Raw genomic sequence first — 12,282 nt, 5'->3', positions numbered from 1 at the left:
AATTTGTATATATCTGCTTGGTTGCTCTATCCATCTATCTCAAGGTAAAATACTGTACTTGAATGTGAACATAAAAATACATATTAAACACAGGTGAAATGTGATACATATTTTGACAATATCTAGACAATATACAGTGCATTCGGAAAGGTATTCAAACCTCTTCCCTTTTTCCACATTTTGTTACGTTACAGCCTTATTCTACAATGTATTAAAAATATTGTTTTAAATCCTCAACAATCTACACACAATACCCCATAATGACATCACAATACCCCATAATGACATCACAATACCCCATAATGACATCACAATACACCACAATGACATCACAATACCGAGTACCGAGTAAATGTGCGGGGTACAGGTTAGTAATGAGGCTATATACAGGGGGTACAGGTTAGTAATGAGGCTATATACAGGGGGTACAGGTTAGTAATGAGGCTATATACAGGGGGTACAGGTTAGTAATGAGGCTATATACAGGGGGTACAGGTTAGTAATGAGACTATATACAGGGGTACAGGTTAGTAATGAGACTATATACAGGGGTACAGGTTAGTGATGAGGCTATATACAGGGGGTACAGGTTAGTAATGAGGCTATATACAGGGGGTACAGGTTAGTAATGAGGCTATATACAGGGGGTACAGGTTAGTAATGAGACTATATACAGGGGGTACAGGTTAGTAATGGGACTATATACTGGGGTACAGGTTAGTAATGAGGCTATATACAGGGGGTACAGGTTAGTAATGAGACTATATACAAGGGTACAGGTTAGTAATGAGACTATATACAGGGGTACAGGTTAGTGATGAGGCTATATACAGGGGGTACAGGTTAGTAATGAGGCTATATACAGGGGGTACAGGTTAGTAATGAGGCTATATACAGGGGTACAGGTTAGTAATGAGGCTATGTACAGGGGTACAGGTTAGTAATGAGACTATATACAGGGGGTACATGTTAGTAATTAGACTATATACAGGGGGTACATGTTAGTAATGAGGCTATATACAGGGGTACAGGTTAGTAATGAGACTATATACAGGGGTACAGGTTAGTGATGAGGCTATATACAGGGGGTACAGGTTAGTAATGAGGCTATATACAGGGGGTACAGGTTAGTAATGAGGCTATATACAGGGGGTACAGGTTAGTAATGAGGCTATATACAGGGGTACAGGTTAGTAATGAGGCTATGTACAGGGGTACAGGTTAGTAATGAGACTATATACAGGGGGTACAGGTTAGTAATTAGACTATATAGAGGGGGTACATGTTAGTAATGAGGCTATATACAGGGGGTACAGGTTAGTAATGAGGCTATATACAGGGGGTACCGAGACTATATACAGGGGGTACAGGTTAGTAATGAGGCTATATACAGGGGGTACAGGTTAGTAATGAGGCTATATACAGGGGGTACAGGTTAGTAATGAGGCTATATACAGGGGTACAGGTTAGTAATGAGACTAAATACAGGGTGTACAGGTTAGTAATGAGGCTATATACAGGGGGTACAGGTTAGTAATGAGGCTATATACAGGGGGTACAGGTTAGTAATGAGGCTATATACAGGGGGTACAGGTTAGTAATGAGGCTATATACAGGGGGTACACGTTAGTAATGAGGCTATATACAGGGGGTACAGGTTAGTAATGAGGCTATATACAGGGGGTACAGGTTAGTAATGAGGCTATATACAGGGGGTACAGGTTAGTAATGAGGCTATATACAGGGGGTACAGGTTAGTAATGAGGCTATATACAGGGGGTACACGTTAGTAATGAGGCTATATACAGGGGTACAGGATAGTAATGAGACTATATACAGGGGTACAGAATAGTAATGAGACTATATACAGGAGGTACAAGTTAGTAATGAGGCTATATACAGGGGTACAGGATAGTAATGAGACTATTTACAGGACGTACAAGTTAGTAATGAGGCTATATACAGGGGGTACAGGTTAGTAATGAGGCTATATACAGGGGGTACAGGTTAGTAATGAGGCTATATACAGGGGGTACAGGTTAGTAATGAGGCTATATACAGGGGGTACAGGTTAGTAATGAGGCTACAGGTTAGTAATGAGACTATATACAGGGGTACAGGTTAGTGATGAGGCTATATACAGGGGGTACAGGTTAGTAATGAGGCTATATACAGGGGGTACAGGTTAGTAATGAGGCTATATACAGGGGTACAGGTTAGTAATGAGGCTATGTACAGGGGTACAGGTTAGTAATGAGACTATATACAGGGGGTACAGGTTAGTAATTAGACTATATAGAGGGGGTACATGTTAGTAATGAGGCTATATACAGGGGTACAGGTTAGTAATTAGACTATATACAGGGGGTACAGGTTAGTAATGAGGCTATATACAGGGGGTACAGGTTAGTAATGAGGCTATATACAGGGGGTACAGGTTAGTAATGAGGCTATATACAGGGGGTACAGGTTAGTAATGAGACTATATACAGGGGGTACAGGTTAGTAATGAGACTATATACAGGGGTACAGGTTAGTAATGAGGCTATATACAGGGGGTACAGGTTAGTAATGAGACTATATACAGGGGTACAGGTTAGTAATGAGACTATATACAGGGGTACAGGTTAGTGATGAGGCTATATACAGGGGGTACAGGTTAGTAATTAGACTATATACAGGGGGTACAGGTTAGTAATGAGGCTATATACAGGGGGTACAGGTTAGTAATGAGGCTATATACAGGGGTACAGGTTAGTAATGAGGCTATGTACAGGGGTACAGGTTAGTAATGAGACTATATACAGGGGGTACAGGTTAGTAATTAGACTATATAGAGGGGGGTACATGTTAGTAATGAGGCTATATACAGGGGGTACAGGTTAGTAATGAGGCTATATACAGGGGGTACCGAGACTATATACAGGGGGTACAGGTTAGTAATGAGGCTATATACAGGGGGTACAGGTTGGTAATGAGGCTATATACAGGGGTACAGGTTAGTAATGAGGCTATATACAGGGGTACAGGTTAGTAATGAGGCTAAATACAGGGGGTACAGGTTAGTAATGAGGCTATATACAGGGGGTACAGGTTAGTAATGAGGCTATATACAGGGGGTACAGGTTAGTAATGAGGCTATATACAGGGGGTACACGTTAGTAATGAGGCTATATACAGGGGGTACAGGTTAGTAATGAGGCTATATACAGGGGTACAGGTTAGTAATGAGGCTATATACAGGGGGTACAGGTTAGTAATGAGGCTATATACAGGGGGTACAGGTTAGTAATGAGGCTATATACAGGGGGTACAGGTTAGTAATGAGGCTATATACAGGGGGTACACGTTAGTAATGAGGCTATATACAGGGGTACAGGATAGTAATGAGACTATATACAGGGGTACAGGATAGTAATGAGACTATATACAGGAGGTACAAGTTAGTAATGAGGCTATATACAGGGGTACAGGATAGTAATGAGACTATTTACAGGACGTACAAGTTAGTAATGAGGCTATATACAGGGGGTACAGGTTAGTAATGAGGCTATATACAGGGGGTACAGGTTAGTAATGAGGCTATATACAGGGGGTACAGGTTAGTAATGAGGCTATATACAGGGGGTACAGGTTAGTAATGAGGCTACAGGTTAGTAATGAGGCTATATACAGGGGTACAGGTTAGTAATGAGGCTATATACAGGGGTACAGGTTAGTTATGAGGCTATATACAGGGGGTACAGGTTAGTAATTAGGCTATATACAGGGGTACAGGTTAGTAATGAGACTATATACAGGGGTACAGGTTAGTAATGAGGCTATATACAGGGGGTACAGGTTAGTAATTAGACTATATACAGGGGGTACAGGTTAGTAATTAGACTATAAACAGGGGGTACAGGATAGTAATGAGACTATATACAGGGGTACAGGTTAGTAATGAGGCTATATACAGGGGGTATCTAGACTGTATCTAGACAGTATCTATACTGTATCTAGACAGTATCTAGACAGTATCTAGACTGTATCTAGACTGTATCTAGACATTATCTAGACAGTATCTAGACATTATCTAGACAGTATCTAGACATTATCTAGACTGTATCTAGACATTATCTAGACTGTATCTATACTGTATCTAGACTGTATCTAGACTGTATCTAGACATTATCTAGACTGTATCTAGACAGTATCTAGACATTATCTAGACAGTATCTAGACATTATCTAGACAGTATCTAGACATTATCTAGACTGTATCTAGACAGTATCTAGACATTATCTAGACAGTATCTAGACAGTATCTAGACTGTATCTAGACTGTATCTAGACAGTATCTAGACAGTATCTATACTGTATCTAGACTGTATCTAGACAGTATCTAGACAGTATCTATACTGTTTCTAGACAGTATCTAGACATTATCTAGACAGTATCTAGACTGTATCTAGACATTATCTAGACTGTATCTATACTGTATCTAGACATTATCTAGACAGTATCTAGACAGTATCTAGACATTATCTAGACTGTATCTAGACAGTATCTAGACATTATCTAGACAGTATCTAGACAGTATCTAGACATTATCTAGACTGTATCTAGACAGTATCTAGACATTATCTAGACAGTATCTAGACACTATCTAGACTGTATCTAGACTGTATCTAGACAGTATCTAGACAGTATCTAGACTGTATCTAGACATTATCTAGACTGTATCTATACTGTATCTAGACATTATCTAGACATTATCTAGACAGTATCTAGACTGTATCTAGACTGTATCTAGACATTATCTAGACTGTATCTATACTGTATCTAGACATTATCTAGACAGTATCTAGACAGTATCTAGACTGTATCTATACTGTATCTAGACTGTATCTATACTGTATCTAGACTGTATCTAGACAGTATCTAGACTGTATCTAGACAGTATCTAGACAGTATCTAGACTGTATCTATACTGTATCTAGACTGTATCTAGACTGTATCTAGACTGTATCTAGACTGTATCTAGACTGTATCTAGACTGTATCTAGACTGTATCTAGACTGTATCTATACTGTATCTAGACTGTATCTATACTGTATCTAGACTGTATCTAGACAGTATCTAGACTGTATCTAGCTCCCAATACATGAACATTACACGGCTACTGTATGTGGATGTTTAAGAGCGCTGTGCGGCAATTCTGTTCTGCAATCTGAAAGGTGTTTTTCTTTCCTTAAATCTATATTGTTGAATGCTCAAGGCCACGATTCCAAGGTCTGAACCAAGCGCTTGACTGTCTCTCTGTGTTGTGACTGCTGTGTCCTTCAGCTTCAAGGCTGTTGGAGCTGAGTGTAGTCACCATCAGGACACACATATCCTCTCATTCCTCTCTCCTCTTCCTCCCTCTGCAACTATCCTCTGCATCTCTCTCTCTCTCTCTCTCTCTCTGTCTCTCTGTCTCTCTCTCTCTCTCTCATTGGGGCTGCCCATCCGGCTGGGTGAGTGTGCCAGGTTTCACCCTGAGTACTGCAGTTTTATGAGTCTGATTTTATTAACAAGTGGAAATTCAGCTGAGTTTTTTTTTCCTCCTGCGGGTTTGCTCTGGTGGGTTGTAAATATAATAAAACACATACACACACCTGCACGGACAACACAAACACACACACACACAATCACTTACCTACACATGCACACACACACACACACACACACACACACACACACACACACACACACACACACACACACACACACACACACACACACACACACACACACACACACACACATTCAGGCATCACACACAGTCTCTGTAACTCCTTAACAATGTATCACAGCAATGAGGCTAGGGGTAATCGGTATGTTAAGAGATAGATCCAGGAGGAGAGGTTATATACAGGAGGAGAGGATATATAAAGGAGGAGAGGATATATTCAGGAGGAGAGGATATATTCAGGAGGAGAGGATATATACAGGAGGAGAGGTTATATACAGGAGGAGAGGATATATACAGGAGGAGAGGATATATACAGGAGGAGAGGTTATATTCAGGAGGAGAGGATATATACAGGAGGAGAGGATATATACAGGAGGAGAGGATATATACAGGAGGAGAGGATATATTCAGGAGGAGTCAGGAGGAGAGGATATATACTGGAGGAGAGGATATATACAGGAGGAGAGGATATATTCAGGAGGAGTCAGGAGGAGAGGATATATACAGGAGGAGAGGATATATACAGGAGGAGAGGATATATTCAGGAGGAGAGGATATATACAGGAGGAGAGGATATATTCAGGAGGAGAGGATATATACAGGAGGAGAGGATATATTCAGGAGGAGAGGATATATTCAGGAGGAGAGGATATATACAGGAGGAGAGGATATATACAGGAGGAGAGGATATATTCAGGAGGAGAGGATATATACAGGAGGAGAGGATATATTCAGGAGGAGAGGATATATTCAGGAGGAGAGGATATATACAGGAGGAGAGGTTATATTCAGGAGGAGAGGATATATACAGGAGGAGAGGATATATTCAGGAGGAGAGGTTATATACAGGAGGAGAGGATATATACAGGAGGAGAGGATATATACAGGAGGAGAGGATATATTCAGGAGGAGAGGATATATACAGGAGGAGAGGATATATTCAGGAGGAGAGGATCTGAGAGAGCTATGGAGAGACACATAGACAGACAGAGAGAGAGAGAGACCACATTCACACTACAGAGAGAGAGAGAGAGAGACAGAGAGGACAGAGAGAGAGAGAGAGAGAGAGGGAGAGAGAGAGAGAGAGGGACGGGGGACGGCCATGTATCTGTTCGGTGAGAGGCTCAGAGCCATCCTGGTAGGTTAAAACCAAGCCAGACAGAGAGGCTCTAGTTTCCTTATGGACCTTATTCGCCTCGGAACCGCTCACAGGCAGCCATGAAGGAGGGGCGAGAAAAGAGGAGAGGGCCCTTTCCAGTTACTAATTGCTTGCTTTTTAATGTGGCTAATTTGAACACTCACGTTGTGTAGTAGAGTGCTCTCTACACAGAACTAGATGCTCCTGGCAGCCATTGAACTATTTGTGACTGAAACTCATTAAAGTCAGAACAGGCTTGATGGGGGGTGGATGGGTGGAAGGGATGGAGGGAGCAGAGAAAACGGGTGGGGAGAGCAGAGGAGAGGAGAGAAGAGAAGAAGAGTGGATGAGGAGAGAAAAGGAGAGGGGGTGAAGAGAGGAGAGAGGGGGTGAAGAGAGGAGGGGTGAAGAGAGGAGAGAGGGAGTGAAGAGAGGAGAGAGGGGGTGACGAGAGGAGGGGTGAAGAGAGGAGAGAGGGGATGAAGAGAGGAGGGGTGGAGAGAGGAGAGAGGGGGTGAAGAGTGGAGGGGTGAAGAGAGGAGAGGGGGTGAAGAGAGGAGGGTGAAGAGAGGAGAGAGGGGATGAAGAGAGGAGGGGTGAAGAGAGGAGAGAGGGGATGAAGAGAGGAGGGGTGAAGAGAGGAGAGAGGGGATGAAGAGAGGAGGGGTGAAGAGAGGAGAGAGGGGGTGAAGAGAGGAGGGGTGAAGAGAGGAGAGAGGGGATGAAGAGAGGAGGGGTGGAGAGAGGAGAGAGGGGGTGAAGAGAGGAGGGGGTGAAGAGAGGAGAGAGGGGGTGAAGAGAGGAGGGGTGAAGAGAGGAGAGAGGGGGTGAAGAGAGGAGGGGTGAAGAGAGGAGAGAGGGGGGTGAAGAGAGGAGGGGTGAAGAGAGGAGAGAGGGGGGTGAAGAGAGGAGGGGTGAAGAGAGGAGAGAGGGGGTGAAGCGAGGAGGGGTGAAGAGAGGAGAGAGGGGGTGAAGCGAGGAGGGGTGAAGAGAGGAGAGAGGGAGTGAAGAGAGGAGAGAGGGGGTGAAGCGAGGAGGGGTGAAGAGAGGAGAGAGGGGGTGAAGCGAGGAGGGGTGAAGAGAGGAGAGAGGGGGTGAAGAGAGGAGGGGTGAAGAGAGGAGAGAGGGGAGTGAAGAGAGGAGGGGGGGTGAAGCGAGGAGGGGTGAAGAGAGGAGAGAGGGGGTGAAGCGAGGAGGGGTGAAGAGAGGAGAGAGGGGGTGAAGCGAGGAGGGGTGAAGAGAGGAGAGAGGGGGTGAAGAGAGGAGGGGTGAAGAGAGGAGAGAGGGGGTGAAGAGAGGAGGGGTGAAGAGAGGAGAGAGGGGGTGAAGAGAGGAGGGGTGAAGAGAGGAGAGAGGGGGTGAAGCGAGGAGGGGTGAAGAGAGGAGAGAGGGGGTGAAGAGAGGAGGGGTGAAGAGAGGAGAGAGGGGGTGAAGAGTGGAGGGGTGGAGAGAGGAGAGAGGGGGTGAAGAGAGGAGGGGTGAAGAGAGGAGAGAGGGGGTGAAGAGAGGAGGGGTGAAGAGAGGAGAGAGGGGGTGAAGAGAGGAGGGGTGAAGAGAGGAGAGAGGGGGGTGAAGAGAGGAGAGAGGGGTGAAGAGAGGAGGGGTGAAGAGAGGAGAGAGGGGGTGAAGAGTGGAGGGGTGGAGAGAGGAGAGAGGGGGTGAAGAGAGGAGGGGTGAAGAGAGGAGAGAGGGGGTGAAGAGTGGAGGGGTGGAGAGAGGAGAGAGGGGGTGAAGAGAGGAGGGGTGAAGAGAGGAGAGAGGGGGTGAAGAGAGGAGGGGTGAAGAGAGGAGAGAGGGGGTGAAGAGAGGAGGGGTGAAGAGAGGAGAGAGGGGGTGAAGAGAGGAGGGGTGAAGAGAGGAGAGAGGGGGTGAAGAGAGGAGGGGTGAAGAGAGGAGGAGGGGTGAAGAGAGGAGGGGTGAAGAGAGGAGAGAGGGGTGAAGAGAGGAGGGGTGAAGAGAGGAGAGAGGGGGTGAAGAGTGGAGGGGTGAAGAGAGGAGAGAGGGGGTGAAGAGAGGAGGGGTGAAGAGAGGAGAAGGGGGTGAAGAGTGGAGGGGTGAAGAGAGGAGAGAGGAGGGGTGAAGAGAGGAGAGAGGGGGTGAAGAGAGGAGAGAGGGGATGAAGAGAGGAGGGGTGAAGAGAGGAGAGAGGGGGTGAAGAGAGGAGGGGTGAAGAGAGGAGGAGGGGTGAAGAGAGGAGAGAGGGGTAACAAAGTCTAGGATTTGGCTGCTCCTTCTCCCTTCTCCCTACTCCCTACTCCCTACTCCCTACTCCCTTCTCCCTACTCCCTACTCCCTTCTCCCTACTCCCTACTCCCTACTCCCTACTCCCTTCTCCCTACTCCCTACTCCCTACTCCCTACTCCCTACTCCCTACTCCCTACTCCCTTCTCCCTACTCCCTACTCCCTACTCCCTACTCCCTACTCCCTACTCCCTTCTCCCTACTCCCTACTCCCTACTCCCTACTCCCTACTCCCTACTCCCTCTCCCTACTCCCTACTCCCTCTCCCTACTCCCTACTCCCTACTCCCTACTCCCTACTCCCTACTCCCTTCTCCCTCTCCCTACTCCCTACTCCCTACTCCCTACTCCCTACTCCCTTCTCCCTACTCCCTACTCCCTACTCCCTACTCCCTTCTCCCTTCTCCCTACTCCCTACTCCCTCCCTACTCCCTCTCCCTACTCCCTACTCCCTACTCCCTACTCCCTTCTCCCTACTCCCTACTCCCTACTCCCTACTCCCTACTCCCTACTCCCTACTCCCTACTCCCTCTCCCTTCTCCCTACTCCCTACTCCCTACTCCCTACTCCCTTCTCCCTTCTCCCTACTCCCTACTCCCTTCTCCCTTCTCCCTACTCCCTACTCCCTACTCCCTACTCCCTACTCCCTACTCCCTTCTCCCTACTCCCTACTCCCTACTCCCTACTCCCTACTCCCTTCTCCCTACTCCCTACTCCCTACTCCCTTCTCCCTACTCCCTACTCCCTACTCCCTACTCCCTTCTCCCTACTCCCTACTCCCTACTCCCTACTCCCTACTCCCTACTCCCTACTCCCTACTCCCTACTCCCTACTCCCTACTCCCTACTCCCTTCTCCCTACTCCCTACTCCCTACTCCCTACTCCCTACTCCCTACTCCCTTCTCCCTACTCCCTACTCCCTTCTCCCTACTCCCTACTCCCTACTCCCTACTCCCTTCTCCCTACTCCCTTCTCCCTTCTCCCTACTCCCTACTCCCTACTCCCTACTCCCTTCTCCCTACTCCCTACTCCCTACTCCCTACTCCCTTCTCCCTACTCCCTACTCCCTACTCCCTACTCCCTTCTCCCTACTCCCTACTCCCTACTCCCTTCTCCCTACTCCCTACTCCCTACTCCCTTCTCCCTACTCCCTACTCCCTTCTCCCTACTCCCTTCTCCCTACTCCCTACTCCCTACTCCCTTCTCCCTACTCCCTACTCCCTACTCCCTACTCCCTACTCCCTTCTCCCTACTCCCTACTCCCTTCTCCCTACTCCCTTCTCCCTACTCCCTACTCCCTACTCCCTACTCCCTTCTCCCTACTCCCTACTCCCTACTCCCTTCTCCCTTCTCCCTACTCCCTACTCCCTACTCCCTTCTCCCTACTCCCTACTCCCTTCTCATTCTCCCTGACCTTTATTTTCCTTCATTAGTGATGCAATGGTTCCCTCCCTCTCCTCCCATCTCATCAAAAACACTACTCCATTAAGAGGACTTACTCTACCTGACTTCCAGTTGTATTGGATGTGAAGGTCATTCTGTTTCATTTTTGTTGTTGTTAATCTTTGATGCTAATACCGGTAGAGGGGAGAGAGAGGTGGGGTGTTCATGTGTTAGGGAGGGAGGGGTTTTGAATGTTGTGCTCCTATGTAGCCTGCTGTTTTGTGTAGGTGGAAGGAAGAACGGACCATTCATTATCTGTGTCAGATTTTGCTGATGATTGTTAAATTGTAAAAAAATAAAAAAATACTCCAATGCCTGCTACCTGCCTGGTATTCTACTGACCTCAGTGTAAGTGTGTGTGTGTGTGTGTGTGTGTGTGTGTGTGTGTGTGTGTGTGTGTGTGTGTGTGTGTGTGTGTGTGTGTGTGTGTGTGTGTGTGTGTGTGTGTGTGTGTGTGTGTGTGTGTGTGTGTGTGTGTGTGTGTGTGTGTGTGTGTGTGGATGGATGGTGCTTGTATTCACTTCCTAGTAGGCTGGAATTGACTTGTTGACTTGTAGTGCTTGTTCCTTGTGTTGATTTGCAATGCTTTGCTTGGGCCCGGGCTTCCCGGTAGATTGTGATTATTTCTATATTTTTGTTTCTCACTCTCTCTCCTCCTCTCCTCTCCTCTCCTCTCCCTCTCTCTTCCACCTCTCTCCTCCCTTACCCCTCCCCTCCTCCTCCCTCTCTCCTGTCCTCCTCCCCCTCTCTCTCTCCCTCCCTCTCTCCTGTCCTCCTCCTCTCAGCTGGAGATGGACAGAGTGTCCAGATGGACTCCATTAAGTCAGGCTTCGTGGGCTCCCAGGTGGAGCTGCGTTGTATCTTCGTTAACTCCAACCCCCCGGTCAAGATCTCTCAGGTGACATGGCAGAAGTTCCTGAACGGCACCAAACAGAACGTGGCCATCGCCAACCCGTCGCTGGGTGTCTCCGTGCTCCCGCCCTTCAAGGAGAGGGTGACCTTCAAGCAGGCGGCGGTCCGCCACCGCACCCCATCTCTGGAGGACACCACCATCATGTTCTCCAACCTGAGGCTGTCTGATGAGGCTGCATACATCTGCGAGTACACCACCTTCCCTGCTGGGAACCGAGAGAACATGGTCAACCTCACCGTGTTTGGTAAGGACTAGATAAAACAAGATAAACCTCACTGTGTTTGGTAAGGACTAGATAACACAATATAAACCTCACTGTGTTTGGTAAGGACTAGATAACACAATATAAACCTCACTGTCTAACACAAGATAAACCTCACTGTCTAACACAAGATAAACCTCACCGTGTTTGGTAAGGACTAGATAAAACAAGATAAACCTCACTGTGTTTGGTAAGGACTAGATAACACAATATAAACCTCACTGTGTTTGGTAAGGACTAGATAACACAATATAAACCTCACTGTCTAACACAAGATAAACCTCACTGTGTTTGGTAAGGACTAGATAAAACAAGCTAAACCTCACTGTGTTTGGTAAGGACTAGATAACACAATATAAACCTCACTGTGTTTGGTAAGGACTAGATAACACAATATAAACCTCACTGTCTAACACAAGATAAACCTCACTGTGTTTGGTAAGAACTAGATAAAACAATATAAACCTCACCGTCTAACACAATATATTTTTTTATTTTTTTTATTTCACCTTTATTTAACCAGGTAGACAAGTTGACGACAACAAGTTCTCATTTACAACTGCGACCTGGC

At 46.6% G+C, this 12,282-nt stretch overlaps 1 protein-coding gene across 4 annotated transcripts in view; it reads left to right on the top strand.

Annotated features, from left to right (window-relative positions):
* Nucleotides 1–12,282, top strand: part of LOC106613399 (nectin-1) — a 610,857-nt gene that overhangs the window by 199,345 nt on the left and 399,230 nt on the right. For all 4 annotated transcript variants that reach the window (XM_045724940.1, XM_045724942.1, XM_045724944.1 and 1 more), the window contains exon 2: nt 11,322–11,693. In XM_045724940.1, the coding sequence (XP_045580896.1) occupies nt 11,322–11,693 (372 nt within the window). The remainder of the gene's footprint in view (nt 1–11,321; nt 11,694–12,282) is intronic.

The sequence above is a fragment of the Salmo salar genome, chromosome ssa09 (genome assembly GCF_905237065.1).
Source record: "Salmo salar chromosome ssa09, Ssal_v3.1, whole genome shotgun sequence".
NCBI lineage: Eukaryota > Metazoa > Chordata > Actinopteri > Salmoniformes > Salmonidae > Salmo > Salmo salar.
This window is presented reverse-complemented; position numbering and strand designations above follow the sequence as displayed.